General features: G+C 43.4%; 1 protein-coding gene across 3 annotated transcripts in view; it reads right to left on the reverse strand.

Annotated features, from left to right (window-relative positions):
- LOC142583310 (cytochrome P450 4c3-like) overlaps window positions 1-15,423 on the reverse strand; it is a 39,447-nt gene that overhangs the window by 2,167 nt on the left and 21,857 nt on the right. For all 3 annotated transcript variants that reach the window (XM_075693734.1, XM_075693747.1, XM_075693741.1), the window contains exons 2-10: window positions 11,357-11,469; window positions 5,890-5,975; window positions 2,954-3,144; window positions 2,811-2,880; window positions 2,324-2,450; window positions 2,018-2,212; window positions 1,273-1,446; window positions 851-917; window positions 552-731 (exon numbers count right to left, since the gene is read on the reverse strand). In XM_075693734.1, the coding sequence (XP_075549849.1) occupies window positions 552-731; window positions 851-917; window positions 1,273-1,446; window positions 2,018-2,212; window positions 2,324-2,450; window positions 2,811-2,880; window positions 2,954-3,144; window positions 5,890-5,975; window positions 11,357-11,469 (1,203 nt within the window). The remainder of the gene's footprint in view (window positions 1-551; window positions 732-850; window positions 918-1,272; window positions 1,447-2,017; window positions 2,213-2,323; window positions 2,451-2,810; window positions 2,881-2,953; window positions 3,145-5,889; window positions 5,976-11,356; window positions 11,470-15,423) is intronic.

A 15,423-nucleotide genomic window follows, 5' to 3' on the forward strand; every position in this document is an offset into this window, starting at 1 on the left:
TACTCATTCTGGATCTCGAAGATACATAAACGTATTCGCTATCCCTACAGGCCACCGACGCATCACCACATGACGAGTGAACGAACGCAAGGAATGCTAGTGCGTGTAAACCCTTACAAAACGTGTCTGCTCACATCATGACACTCAGCTGTCTACTCTACTTGCCATATTCTTCTACAGGACTCTACGGGATCTGATCGAACTGCGTGTCCAGCTTTTTTCTTCTTCTTTCAGTTAAACTTTTCAAGTAAGCCATATGTCCTCGCATATGCCCCTAATTGAAGCTTTGCAGCTTTCTTTTCATTTTCTCTTATCTACTGCCTCCCTTTCCCCTTCTCTGGTGCATGGCAGCCAACCAGACACATCAGCCGGTTAACCACTCTGTATTTCCATGACCTTTCTCTCTCTCTCTCTCTCGCTCTCTTAGGAGCACCGCCAGTTAATGCGTGATGGATTTTCAATCTTTCTTTTTGCGCATTTCTTGTTAAATTCAAGAAGTTTCGTGGCCCGATACTGCAAGAAAACTTTTTTCGTGATCGAACCGCAATTACCTATGCAGTTTCTTGAGCCAGCCGAGAAGGGGATGAAAGCGTGTGAATGACGGTTGCTGATATTCTCCGGCAGGAAGCGACTGGGGTCAAATCTCTCTGGGTCGGGGAAAACTTCTGGATCTCGATGAAGCGCGTAAATAAAAACGTCGATCGTTGTGCCTTTCGGAATTATGTGGTCTCCTGAAACAGAAGGCACACAAGTTGTGAGATGACAACAAAGTGCATGCTTATTCTTCCCTTAAGGTGGAAGCTACCCGTAGGCTCATTCCCTATTTGAAGTTAGCCTTTAAGGTCTTTACCTAGCTTGAAGTCTTCCACGCTTTCACGGCCAATAATTGGTACCGATGGGAATAGTCGCTGACATTCCTAAAAGAAAATGAGATTGTAAAACTGCTCTCACCATTACATTTGTTAACAGTAAAGTACGCGTGCACACTGGCACAGAAAAGAATGAATAACTCCAGACCCCTGGCAAAAGTTCTCAAATCTTCAGATAGATTCGCATACCCAGTGCACTATACACAGAACAAGTACGACTACTGTAGTATCACATTAGAGATAAAGCTCTAACGCAGTATGTCAGCACTAGCATGAAAATGCAGGAAAGTAGCGCCGACGCTATCGATGCCTTTTTCGATAGCGATAACGTTTCGCACAATTATTCTGTCGCTGATTGGTGACAACGTTTGCTGATATCTAAGAACAAAGTTACTTTTCGAACCTTTATAACGCACTCTAAATATTTGAGCTCCTTCATGTGCTCAGTGGTGACGTCTTTTTCGGTGTCGTTGCCCAGAACAGAGTCCAGTTCCTTGTGAATATTCCTCTGGTGGTCTTGATGCAGTCCAATCATATACAGTGACCAGCATATTGCGACAGCCGTTGTATCGTGACCCTTGAAACGGTACAGAAAAAAGAGCAATTTGAGATGGTTGGGTATTATTCTGGCTCAAAAAAATTTCCGCAAACAGATGTTTTTACAACAGTTACTATCGCTTGCTGGAAGAAGAATTATCTGCAACGTAAAAATGGATAATAGCAAGAAATTTATAGAGCTTCATTTTAGTACAAGCATTGCACGCAGACTTAAAAATATGTGCGTTGTTTTTTTATTCCGAAAACGTAGCTTTAACTACGGAGCAAATATTATCCACCAATGTTGGCTTATTCTCTCTCTCTCAAGGTTAGCATAAATTAGACTGCACATCTCTAGCTACTACAAGTCGCCCTAGTAAAAATACAAAATTTCTGTGCCAGAAACTTAAGTCTAACAGACAGAGAGCGCTTTCGGTTATGAACTTGTCCTTGCTCCTCCCGTAGGGCGTTATCCTGTGTTGCCGTCGTTCTTTTCAAGTATGTATCCATTGCAACTAGCACAATTTTATAACACACAGCTTTCCTGAATATTATTCAGTGCCTAATCACTTGCGTTCCCGCCACTTTCTGCACCGAGAAGTAGTGGTTACCTCAAACATGAACGTGTCCACTTCTTCTCTGATATCATCGTCACTGATTGAGCCGTCGTTTTCAATACTGTAGCGCAGAAGAATATCTAAGAACGTGTGCAGTCGCTTTCTATTGTAGACCCCTTCGTCCTCCTCTTCCACCACATTGTTTTCATCGCAATTTTTCATGAGCTCTTTTCGGCGTTCTCTGATAACCTGAAATAAGTATAAGAGCAATGAAGTACCAAATATAAGGACTTATGGATGTTTGACACGAGGAATAACTAATAGCGTTTGCTGCCAAGGCATATAAATTGCGTTTCTTACCCTTCCTGTGAAGTTGTGAACTATTTCTGTGTTTTTCTGGTAGACTTTTCCGTAGGAAGTTCGGAAATAAATGGCATCTACGAGTAACCACGGTGACTGCACCCGAAAAGTGATCTGACTGGACAAACTGTAGAAGTGAAAAGGAAGACATTTACAGCAACACAACGTTTACAAGCACACGGTCAGGTTGCAGAAAAGTAAGGTAAGAACCCTGAATGACACATTTCTTTTCCCGGCAGCTAGGTGTACGCGCCTCAATCTGGCATCTTGGTATGAACAGATCACTTACATTACCCATTATATGTTGATAAGCACAGATCATTACGTAATCTCCATCGAATGGTCCCTTATGTGTTCACCGGTTTTCATTTTTATTGGTGCGTTATAACAGAAAAATCAGATTCCACGATGCTTTCCTATTAGCGTAAGGTTCGAGTATCTCGCCACCATTAGGGTTGAAGAGCATTAATAATGTTCGTATACTTACTAATGAACTGCTTGAACGTAAGAACGACAGAACTTCTCGTTTTCTTCAGGAGTCACCCCCATGATGGTCTCTGAATATTGATAAAAGTTCAATGACAGTATTGGCCCGCCTGTTGAACCTGCGAACAAACACGACGCACGTACCCAACAGAATGTCCAGCGTGCATTCAGCCACCAGTGGCACAATGTTGACCCAGGGTTCTCCGCAGCGCTGTCGCAGCTTCTCCACAGTATTTCGAGCACGTGCGTTCATTGGCTGAACGAATGATTCGAGAATGCGGAAGTGAAACGAGGGTGTCAACAAGCGCCTCCTCGTCTTCCATTTTGTGCCAGCGCTGAGAGAAAAAAAAATGGTTCACGCTAATGAAGCCTTGGCAATTGTGCATCGAACACACATTAGTCCCAATCGAAAAAGCTTTCTGGTATAGGAACTTTTATAAGTAGTATAACTCTTGATTAGAAATAAAAGTTTAACGGTAGTGAAGCCTTTAGCGGTTGATCTTGTTTTGTGCTTCACACTTAGGCATATTTGCGTGATGCTACTAGAGCAAAGGTTTCGTTTTCGGACGTCCGTCAAGTATCATCGTTTCTATAAATAGATGTAGATTTAAATAATAAAGGCTACCTACCTTACAAGGTAAGGGTGGTCTTTCCGGTCTAGAAATGTGTGTTCTATTCTAAGTATACCGCGTTCTTTATTGACCAACTTATATTACAATAACAACACTGCTACAGGAAGCAGCGGTATTCGGAAGAATTCCAGCTTACCTGAAATAATTGGTTCCAAAAGATCTGCTCACTCTCACTGGCTGTTTAATCGAACTTAAAGAAGGCTCGTCTAGATTTTTCCTGACTCCGCTCCACGCTTCCCATTCGCGGGTGCGTCGCAACCTACTTCTCGTTATCACTTTACAAAGCTGTACGTGCAATTAGGAGGCCGCTTGGACGCTACAGGTGTGACTGAGTCATGGGATTGAACGTCTGAAAGAGACATTGACTGTATGAGGGCCGACGCAGAATGGGTCTCCGGGTTAATTTAGGGCAGTTATGCTTCTTTATGCTGTGCCCAAAGTTCACTACTCATCAATTTACTGCGCTCTATACGGACTTCTGAGTAGCTAACGTTCCTGTCTTCCTTATATATAGCTTTCTGTAAACGCTGTTTGGCTATCACTGTAACATTACGACTACGTGGAACATCGCTGTGTAAGTCCTATATATATATATATATATATATATATATATATATATATATATATATATATATATATATATATATAGCTTCCTTTAAACGCTGTTTGGATATCACTGTAACATTACGACTGCTTGGAACATCACTGTGGAAGCCCTGAAAAACGAAAATAATGAAAAACATGTGAACAAACTTACCTGGGATTGAACTAAGAAGCCCACGACACTGAAATGGGTGTCCTACAACTACTACACTTTAGCACTGCTTTTGCGGTGAAAAGAATTTTCATTACAGGTTTAATATTCAAGTGTACAAAATTGATTTTATGATTCACATTAAAGACTGCACCTGAAAACACAAAATATAAAAAATAGCACTCCTCCTCGTCGTATTTACCGATTTGGAAAGAGAAAAATTTGTGCCATAGCCTTACTACGCTAAAAAAATGCTTTTATTGCGTCACATCAAAGGTAGCATGGAAATATTAAAGAGCATTATTTATTTGCATTATAGCTTCAACCCACAAAAACGCAGAATAATCAATAAAAAGCGCACCCTGGCGTCTTCCGCCCTGTCATCCTTTTGCCCATGACCACGGGCCTGCCAGGCAAGTGAGGAAAGAATGCAGAAGAGTACGCATTATGGCTGGCTTGTTCATGACTTGAGCAGAAATAGTACAAAAAAAAAACACGACGTAAGAAAAGGAGAGACGACGGCGTTTTCTGTCCCTTCTTGAGTCCTGTTCTTCTGCTCTGTTTCTGTTCAAGATTAAGACCGGCATACAATAGATGAAGTTGGAAGCTCCCCAAGATTGCCTAATATACGCGCAATTATTTTATACCTCCAAATTTACCTAAGCATTGCTAATACTCGTTCTTCTCTTCTCACTTCTCTTCTCATTAGGTGGTTCCCAAACAAGAAAGGCACGGTAGTCTTATTCCTACACCACACTGCGTTGCCCGCACGCGCTGCACTTTAGTTCCTTGATCACAAACTGGTTTAATAAGTCACATTTAAGGTAGCATCACAAAACGCGGAATCGTTGTGGTGATTGTAATTATACTTTATATGTTAAGTGAAATAAACAAGTGTGCAACGCCATCGAGCAGAGATAGCAGCTTTAGCGAATTGCATGGCTTTTGAAGTTTACGACACCGCACTGTGTGTATTGGCTCGATGCTCGCCTACAAGCTCCCGCATACCTGAAGCGTACACACATCGCATAATTCCTTTCAAACGGAAGACCCCGCAAAAAATCATCATAACAGAAAACAAACAAATACCGCGGCCGTAACAGTCCCTCCTGCGCGTTCCGTTGCCGCGGTGTACATCTTTGGTGGAGCTGTCCCCATGTGTCCGCCGTGGCGGAGAACTATACACATTTCGCCATGTCACCGAGCAGCGCCTAGTGCCGTTCAACTGGAAACCAATACTGAGCATTCATGATGCAAGCATTCGTTCGATTCTATGACTGGCGTTGCTATAAAGATCATGTGGAGGTATGCATTGCAGTGGAGCTCCTTAGTGCAGGTATTGACTCAGTCATCTGGGCGAGTCACTTGCATTCCGCCTTGATCAGAATACAATCGCGGCAGCCGTTAATCGAGCCCATGACGTCTCGCCCCGCCAGCCGTAGCACGCCATAATGCCGCGGCTGGTTGGAGCAACACCCATAGCTCGCGTTATGGCAGCACGACAAAAACATCACGTCTTCATGAGGAAACAGCAAAGCAAATTCACTTTATATATTTAAATCTACATGTGCTTGAATCTTTGCATATGTAGATCTAAACATAACATATACGGCTATTTGGCTCAATGTGATTGAGTCCTGATGCTTGAACGAAACAGAGCTTAAACGCATTGTGCAGCGTGGGCCTCACTTCACCTTGTTAGAAGACCAGTGCCTAGCCAGGAATGCAGGACTTCGTAATCAACCGACTTTTCGATTGTGCTTTGACCATTGAGCACTGTCTGAAAAATATAGACATAGCAGAATAAATATCAGGTAATTGGCAAGGACGATCCGCGATTGCTAAATTAAGCTGCAAATAGCGCGTGCGCAATACACGCAGAACGCGATACTTCCCTCGCTGTAATCGCTGGATAGGCAATGGCGTCGCTCAGACCCTGCCTTGATGTAATGCTGATAGCCGGACGACTCACTTGCATTCACCACAAAGATAACACGCAAAGCCAAGGTCACACGCCAACAACAACAAAAAGAGCAGTATTGCAATGCCCTTTCACCACTTGGCAGCCATGCCAGAATGCGCTTCAATATCTACGGTTTCTTTTTGTCCTCTTAACACGCTATTAAATCTAAGCGTCTAAAATTGGGGAAATGGTCTTTTTAAAAACACCAGAGCCAAAATGAATAGTCAAAATGAGTTTTCTGATAGTAATTTCTATCAACACTCATCACAATGATCACGCTCACGTAAAAACAGATCCGCAAACTTCGTTGCTGGGCTAGTTGGTTCATACTAATAAATGAATACTGGTAAGCACAGTTTCAAGATGGGACAACAATATATAAAGAAAATCAAAATTGAGGTAAATAAAACGAGGTTTGCAATTGTCAATATAAAGGACTATCGTATTCGCTGATCGAGCCAAGAACTACACTATTAAATAGGTTTGCACCCTTTGGGGCTTATCTTGTCCTGTAACAATAATCGTCATCTATCTTGCGTCATCATTGCGCATTATCGGCGTGACATAGCATTCTCGAAAGTAATGTAGCAAACGCGGAGTTTTCAAGAAAATAAACGCAAGCAAGGCAGATGACAGTCTGCTTTGGGATAAGATAAGCCCAAAAGGGTGCACACTTTTTGAGAGTGTAGGAATTTGAAAGAACGTAGACAGATGTAACAAACTAAACAAGGCTCACGGGCCAGTTAATAACATGACCGTACGGATTAGCTGTACCTGTCTGAGCGGCAACACCGGATTGCGATTCTTCCTAGTGATGCATTAGCGTAACATTTGCGCCACTGAATTCATTCGTTGGATTTTCAGCAGTATCAATATAAAAATGGTTTGGTTTAATTCCGTTAACACTACGCACGACAGTAGGGAGCTGATATAAGCGGCAATCCAGTTATGCATGGTAAATTGTTTGGACCATTATTATACTCCCAACTGGTGCTCGTGCCGTAAAGGTCATAGTATTGCACACATATCTGTCGCAAATCTATTACAGAAGCGTGAGCCCCACATGCCTGAAAATCGGAATTCACGCGTTCACATGTTTCAACTCTTGGGCCCTTGTTTGTGCGTCGTTTGTGCGGCGATATAGAAATGATTTTACGACTAACCATCGGTAAAACGTTTGCCTGGCTTGTCAGTTTTATAGGCGAAAAATCTTCAAACAGACAATTTATGGTGAAGATTGACTCATGATTTGTTAATTCAAGAAAATTCGCGAGACCCATAATTTTTTCGACAATGGGCAAATATTTTCACTCAGCGTTTTCTCAACAAGCTGTCAGTGCGGCAGTTTTTTTTTTTCGAACATACTTCCTTTCCTTTTAGTCATGTGGAGCTAAATACAGTGGCACAAAAGGAACAGCTTGAACTCTTTCCTAACGGGCTTCAACGAGCTAAGCCCAGATATTCTTGCTTTCTAGACATGGCGTTTTGCGGTATGCGATGTATAACTTTGCAATCTGTTGCCGTAAAACACCACATTAACGCTACAGCTGGCGAATTCTATCCTGTGACCAACTATAGCCAGTATACTGCTGCTGCTGTCACATATGCTGTCATCATCAAAATCTACATCGGCAGCAGAAAGAGACATGGTACAAGGAGTCAACTATTATTTGTTTGTTTCACTCGTGACCTTGAGCCAGACGTTTACATTCACTACTTGATGTCAAGGCTTCCACGTGACTAAATAAGGAACTAGCAGCAAACCAACGGCCAAACCACGACATCTGCAGTTGCACAGATGACATTGTACAGGGATTGGTGGGGTTTCTACGAGAGGCCCATGCCTGTAGTGGACGTTAACCAACCAATCAGGATGATCATGTTTTTTTACTATCACGTATTGCAGTGTAAGAGAGCGTCCCACATACAGTATGATGAAGTGGTTGCTAAAACATCCTCCCGGCAAGTTTAGCGGCCTTTACCAGTGTTATATAGAGTTGTCACTACCTTAAACCATGCAACTTTTTAAAGCGACGCTTTAACATGGCCTTGCAGGCTCCCTAGTGCAGAAAGTGGAAACGTCAGTGTAACCCGAAAGTAAGTAATAGAGCAGAAAGTAACTAAACGTTGAGCGCAACGTAATGAGTCTTATTAAATGGATTGAAAGCGTCAAAGATATTTATCTTTATTATTTCATGAGTATTGCCGGCCTCTCATATGAAACCTTAGGCAGGAGTGGGTCATACATAAAAAAAGAACAGATATGGTAATACAAAAGTAAAACTTGCGCAACGCAAGTCCACATATGCAGATGTCACGAAAAACTTCATCACTGAACACCAGTTCATCAAACTGAACATTTTGTTGCTTTAGAACAATTTTAACTATAACGATAGTACTTCTACATTTCACAAGTTTTGCGCGCATACGCAGAGAACAAAAAGAACAGAAAAAATAACATATGAAATATTAACGGTAACAAACATCTCCTAAGTGGAGCAAGATCACTAACCTTTCAAAATGCAAAGCCGTGTAAACACGCAATAATGCAACTGACGCCAATGAAATCTTTCAAACGTACAAAAAAGCACAAAAAAGTGGAACATAAATTGGAAGGTAGTACGAATGCGTTACGTCAGCCGAAATGATGGAAGGAAAAAGAATAAGGGAAAAAGAGAAATCAAGTGCGTTTTTGTCGTCGCAGTTTTGTCATAAACGATTGGACAGTTGTACAGTTTACTAAATCTACAGACAGAGCATTCCATGCAATGCGTGACTGTGCGCGGGGAAAAAAATGAATTTTTAGAAGTTTGTGTCTTGCAGGAATACTCTCTGTTCTTTTTTATTGCTTTTTTTAATGCTCGGATCGCGTTGATCGGCGTTGAAATGATTCTATAGACGCGTCTATATTTATGCGCAGCTTGTCATGGTAAAGTAAGAACAACTATTTCAATCAATCGTGCTGTCATCTTCTTGCTGTGTATCCAAGTGAGCGCTAGTAGAAGTATACTTGGTGATGATATGGGATGTATGAAGACTACAGTTGGCCGAACGCAACCTTTCGCCAGCAAGTCGCCGCAATTTTTGCAAAAAATCACCACGCGTCTCTTTCCTCATCTTACTCTTTCTTCTTTTACGTACGGCAGCTTTTGTGGACGATTAGGTAGTACTCGGACATTGCCATAGTGATCGGCGCTCTTAATGCTACGAATTGCTACGTTCAGGTTAAAACATAAAGAATCTAAAAATGCACATTAGGCAATTTCTACATCGGGACATCCATAAGGCGTATATAGTTACTCAGCAATACATTCTTCCGGATTAGTTAATAGCGTCAAAACATAAGATGCCCTTAAAACTACTGAGCACCTGTTTCGTAGTGAATTGTGTGTTACCTCTCGGGTGGATGCAATCTAGTTTGAGAAGTATCGTGCACGAGTGTCATTCCGTCATTTCTCGCCGTCTTTTGTTGCAAATGTCCCGATTACGCCTTAAATTGAGCGATGACTAGATTTGGCGAAATGTATGTGTCGTTCGCTCCTGTTAGACATTGTAGCTGTTGTAAATCAGGCTGGAACGTCTCTACACAGTGGTTTCACGGTGGCTGATTGCACTAATTTCATCGGGAATGGACATTAAGGTACAGGTGAACCGAGTTATAAAGAGCGCAGCTCAGCGCTAGGTAAAACAAACATTGCCCGATGGTGCTGTGCTAATGGCCGAAATACGTTTGCGAACATCCTACCACATAGCGCAAGATAAGGGTTCATCGGCTGCCCTAGTAACATCAAGGTAAGAATAAATAGCAGATTATTTGTTCCTTTTATTTATCCTAAGAATTTTTTTTCTGTGTAATGAATCTATGGTTGCTTACCGGTGGTGTTTCCTTTATCACATTTTATTCCCTTTAGCCCTTTCCCCAGCACGGGGTAGCCAGCCGGTACTTACACTGGCTAACCTCCCTGCCTTTCCTCCCCTTTTGTCTCTCTTTCTTGGCCAAAATGTTGGTCAATGGGAATGCGTTCAATCAGGAGTACAAATGCACCTATGGTCAGCCTAAATACGTATTAAACGTATACTAACTGAAAAAAGTATCAAAATGTCAATATGTTAAGATAATTCTCGGCGTGTCGTCTGTATGATGAACTCAGCTACGTTCCCTGAGAGCGACCTAAACCTAAACTCGAGCTTTGAAGACACCTCTGTAACGTAGTCACTGAAACTTGTTGAGCGATAAGTTGGTACAATGAACTAGAACATTCACCCACGAAACGAAAATAATAGCGCAAGATGTTACGCAGAAATAACAAACACGGCCTTAAAGTGACCCTCGTCTTTTTTCTTTCATTTTTTGCTATCTTAAAAGTAACTTCGTAAGATCGAAGCTGAAGAAATTATTTCTAGGAATCATGCGAAGCTGTCAACAAGTGCCTTCGGTCGGCTACACATATGAACACTGAACTTGTGTCCCTTTCGTACTTTCCGCTCCTGCCTACCTACAGCTGCCCACAGTCGCTGCACAGTCACTGCAGTCGCACAGTCACTGCAAACATGGCGTGCTAGGCGCACGCCATGTTTTTTTTTTTTTTGCCACTCACGTTCGCTTCTTTTTCCCTCCAGTACTGTAACGCCGTCTCTGGTTCGAAAGGGGCGCAGTGACGCAAGATAGAAACCAACTTAGCAAGATGATCTATGTCAAATCACAACTTGAATAGAAAAGCAACGAATGCCCAAGGTAACATAAACGTGCAATTCGAATTTAAGCAGAGTCAAGGACCGATGTTTAATAAAACGCAATAATTTCGCAGCCGTGCGTCGACACTATTGTGATTTCGTTTAAAGAAAAAATAAATTGTAGGGTTTTACGTGCCAAAACCACGATCCAATTATGAGGCACGCCGTAGTGGGGACTACAGAAATTTTTACCACCTGGGGTTCTTTAACGTGCACCTAAATCTATGTACACGGGTATTCTCGCATTTCACCGCCATCAAAATGTGCATGCCGTGGCCGGGATTTGTTCCCGCGACCTCCTGCTTAGCAGCCCAACACCACAGCCACTACGCAAACGCGGCGGGTCGATTTGCTTTCAATGACACTTGTTTGACCAATGGTATTTCAATGTGTTGCAACATGTGAGTCTCTGAAGGATAAACAAGCAATAAAAATGTGTTGAAACAAATAAAAGCAGCACATACCTCAATGTAGTCAGCCTTGAAAACTGCAACTGTAGGATGAGGTCCTATGTAAAACCTAAAGAGTCCATGCTTTTGGAACAAGTAGAAGTACGCCATCCGTATTTCGAGCATGGCTGCAAGAAGGACATGCACAGTTTGAAGCTGGTGTATTTGGGCATTCATCTTTGCTACATATTTTATGTGACATTGAAGACGTCCAAGTACTTTGAAAAAAACAATAGTATTGCCAGTACCTTGAACTACTATCCATAATCACACTCACATTGTTATCGTTGTTTATGGAGTGAATTTACATTGCGCGCATTGCAAATGCTGCGAGATGTCCTTATTCATTATTCATTCTTCATCGGAATGGCCAACAGTGCCGTATGTGAGTGTTCCGAATGAGGTAAGACAATAAAACCCATTATGTGCCAATGTCCAACCTACAATTCGTAACGACATGTTCAGCGTATAAATTTGAGCCGCTTAGACGACAAACCGTTCTCGGAAGATCCTAGGACCTTGGCTGCAGACCTGTAGTATGCACAAGGCCACCAAAGTGCTACTTATGCGCTTTTTGAAAACACGAACTGGATGATAGCTTGTCAATGAACACTCATCTGCGGGCGTGCGCACAATGAATATCCTTCTTCTCTCCTTCTTATTTCTATTCTCACTTCCCAACGTGTAGAGTGGTCAACTTGGCGAGAGTTTGGTTAGGCTATCTTCCTTTCCTTTTTATCTCTCTCTCTCTTTTCCAGCCACGCCTTTGTGCATAAGTGGAATTCGTTCTTTCGCTTGCGCCCCTGTAATTTAATATGCTCAAAGCCCCAAGAACAGTCGGGAGCAGCTCCAGACGGCACATTTTAACCCACATGGTGTCTTTGTTCTGCGCCACGTTACGTATCGACATTCGGCTCTATGTCTTGTACGTGCTCGCTGGAAGCGAAATGGTGTCCGGAAAATTGATAACCACGGATTCACGACCGCGATTTCGACTTTCCCTGACGCTGCCCCTATGATTCACTGCGCGAGTTCCGGCAGCATAGGCAACTACGCCCATTACATCTGTACTTCCTCAACGTGCCTGACCACGCTTTTTGTGGTCGAAGCCAGATGATAAACATAGTCAAAACTGAGAGCTGGGCAAGTTGGTGTGGTTCCATCTTCAGAGCACCCATGTTCTTCGTAACTTTGCTCGTCCACGTCTTTCCACGCAGTTTTTTGTTAGGATGATAAACATCGCCCGGTTCTCAAATTTTGAGCCATTCCGGGATAAGCCCAACGCCGCAGTGCCTTTTCACAAGGTAAGGGCTGCACATGCCGTGCGAAAGATACGTGATGACCGAAACTGGCAAGAGTAAGTACCTTGGGGGCAAGAAGGCCTGAACGCACACTCCTGCTGTCGCTTCTTGAAAAAACTTAGGGCTGAGCTCTGTACCAGGAGAAAGCCGACCAGTATGCGCAAGCTGCGCGCAAGCGCCCATGTAATTCTCGCCTTTGTGTTGAGCCACACATTGTAAATTCTCGACTGTATAAACGAATTCCGGCGCATTAAAAACTCTGATCGGCTGAGACTCTGTGTGAAGTGGAGCCAAGAACCCACTGTCTGCCTCGTAGATTTCGGCTGTAGACATACTTAATTTTCTTTTTAATAGAGAACCAAATGCCTGAAGGTATGTTGTGTTATGACAGCTTGCCAGGAATTATTGAGCTGAGAAGCCAAATTATCTTATGGGCAACCAGGAAGTGTAAGCAGTGCTTGACTCTCTGTAACCCGGACGCCGTTTACAATAGTCGGGACGAACCCGTGTTTGGAAGTCTAAGGGCTGTCTTACGCTCAAACCGCCTGAACTTCCGCCTGCCTTCAGCCGCGAGAAGACATGCGGAAAACTGCACGTGTCATACACAGGTGTGCAAATCTCGGTATACATTGGGTCCGCACGAGCAGTTAAAACTGAAATTTGTCCGTCTGCGTGCTGCGTGTGCAGTTGTCTGCACATCCATACGCGTGCGGAAGGGGTGCGGAGGGCGAACGGAAGTCCATGCCGACTGAGTGTACGTCTGCCCTTAATATTGCGGGTATCCCTTGTAAAATGGTGATGCTATATAACCGTACAAAACGGCATTCGGTAGGCCTTTATCTTTTCACTTTACCGTAAGATGCCGAGCAAACTCATGAACATTTCGAAAACAATACATGCTGTAAAATAGGAACTAGGGTTGTTGCTTAGGATATAGTTGGTAATTCATGATAAAAACGACATACAGCGCGAAGGACAAGGACTGCGAGAGACGACAAACACTGCGCTGTGTTTGTCGTCTCTCGCAGTCCTTGTCCTTCGCGCTGTACGTAGTTTTGATCATAAAATAGGAAGTCAGGCAAAAAATTGGAGGACGCTTAAGCTTCGCCTTCAAGAGTGGAACGCGACAGCGTTCCCGTCGACCCGCCAAGGGGTGTAAGACAATGCGCTACGGCGCAGCGCTCAGTTATGAGGCGCCCCGCATCGGACTTCGCGCCCACCTATCACGCGGTGAGCGTCGAGCAACGCAGCGTTCGGCGCGGCAACGAAACGTGCGCCTGAGCAAACGGAACGAACCAAAGAACTCGGTGTCTCGGAGGGGGAAACGATCTACGCCAGCCAAACGTCGTGATCGGCACGGGCAGAGAGATAGATAGATAGTAATCTAAAGAAAGGAACGGCGCTTGATTCTGCAACCCGTGTGGGAGCACGGCGAAGCGTCGTCAGGGGAGAGGGAGTGGGGGCCGCGACGCGCCTGGCATCGGTCCCCGCACAGCTCCAATGTGCTCGTGGCGTGCCACCTGTCGGGGCAGCGCCGTACATTGAGAGGAGGAGGTCTTCTGTGTTTGCCGCAAGATGGCTCTGCGTGTGCGGTAAGCGCAGAAGAAATGTAGCGGAAACGTACTTCGCTACTCGTGTAACTGCGACTTCTGTAAGTTACATGCTCATAATTACCGATATACACCGCAGTATAACTTTCTACGGCACGTTTCTAAGGCAAGACCGCATTCACTAGAAGCGCTATTGTACCACTTTCAAGCATCGAACTCGTGGCTGAGTGGTAGCGTCTCCGTCTCACACTCCGGAGACCCTAGTTCGATTCCCACCCAGCGCATCGTGGAAGTTGCTTTTTATTTATCAAGTGCCTGCCGTGATTTATCGCTCACGGCCAACGCCGCGGACGCCGGCACCGACGAAACCGGCTTTTCTGCGACACGAGCTCCTTAACGCTATCGCGTTAAGAGGAAGCTTTAGCTCGGGCCCAACTCCGACGCGGCCTATTCAAATACATGTAAAACGCAAAAACGTTTTTATGAAGTAACCCGTGGACCGATTTTAATAAAATTTGTTGCATTTGAAAGAGAAAGTTGAATTCTAGTGACTGTTGGAAGCGGAATTGCTATTTAGGGCTTGAATTTTCTTAGAAAGATTTTCAAATATTTGACCGTTTGAAAAAAATGGAAGCACAATTTTTAAACATTAATAGCTCTGTATCAAAAACGGATATCGCGGGTCTGTGAACGGCATCCATTAGATCAATGAAAGCGGACAAATTCTGTATGTCATTTTACATCTTACGTGAATTTGTTACGTTGTTTACAAGGGTTCTGCAAAAGCTGTATTTCCATCTTACTAAATTTTTTGAGATTCATGTGTAATATATCAATTTTGTCCGCTTTAGACGTACTATTAGATGCATTTCACAGAAGTGTATTATCGTTTTTATTTTAGGAGTTACGGAGTTGTAAACCTGACAGTTTCATTTTTTGAAAATTTCGGATTTTCGCTAGTTTTTAATAAAGGATTGACGACCTAACTCCAAAATTCGAAACCAACAGTCACTAGACTTTAAGTTTTTCTTTTAAATGCAACAAACCTCGTCAAAATTGGTGCAGTGGTTGCCGAGAAAAACGAATTCTCTTTTTACATGTATTTAGATAGGAGCACCCGAGCTAAAGCTTCCTCTTAAAACGAAAATTGGGCTGGAAAAGGCAATCTTCCACAGAATTTCTTCGTGAAGGAAGCGCCATCAATGTCACGCTCGCCACATCTTACTAGCTG

This window comes from Dermacentor variabilis, chromosome 1 (assembly GCF_050947875.1).
Source record: "Dermacentor variabilis isolate Ectoservices chromosome 1, ASM5094787v1, whole genome shotgun sequence".
NCBI classification, from domain to species: Eukaryota; Metazoa; Arthropoda; class Arachnida; order Ixodida; family Ixodidae; genus Dermacentor; species Dermacentor variabilis.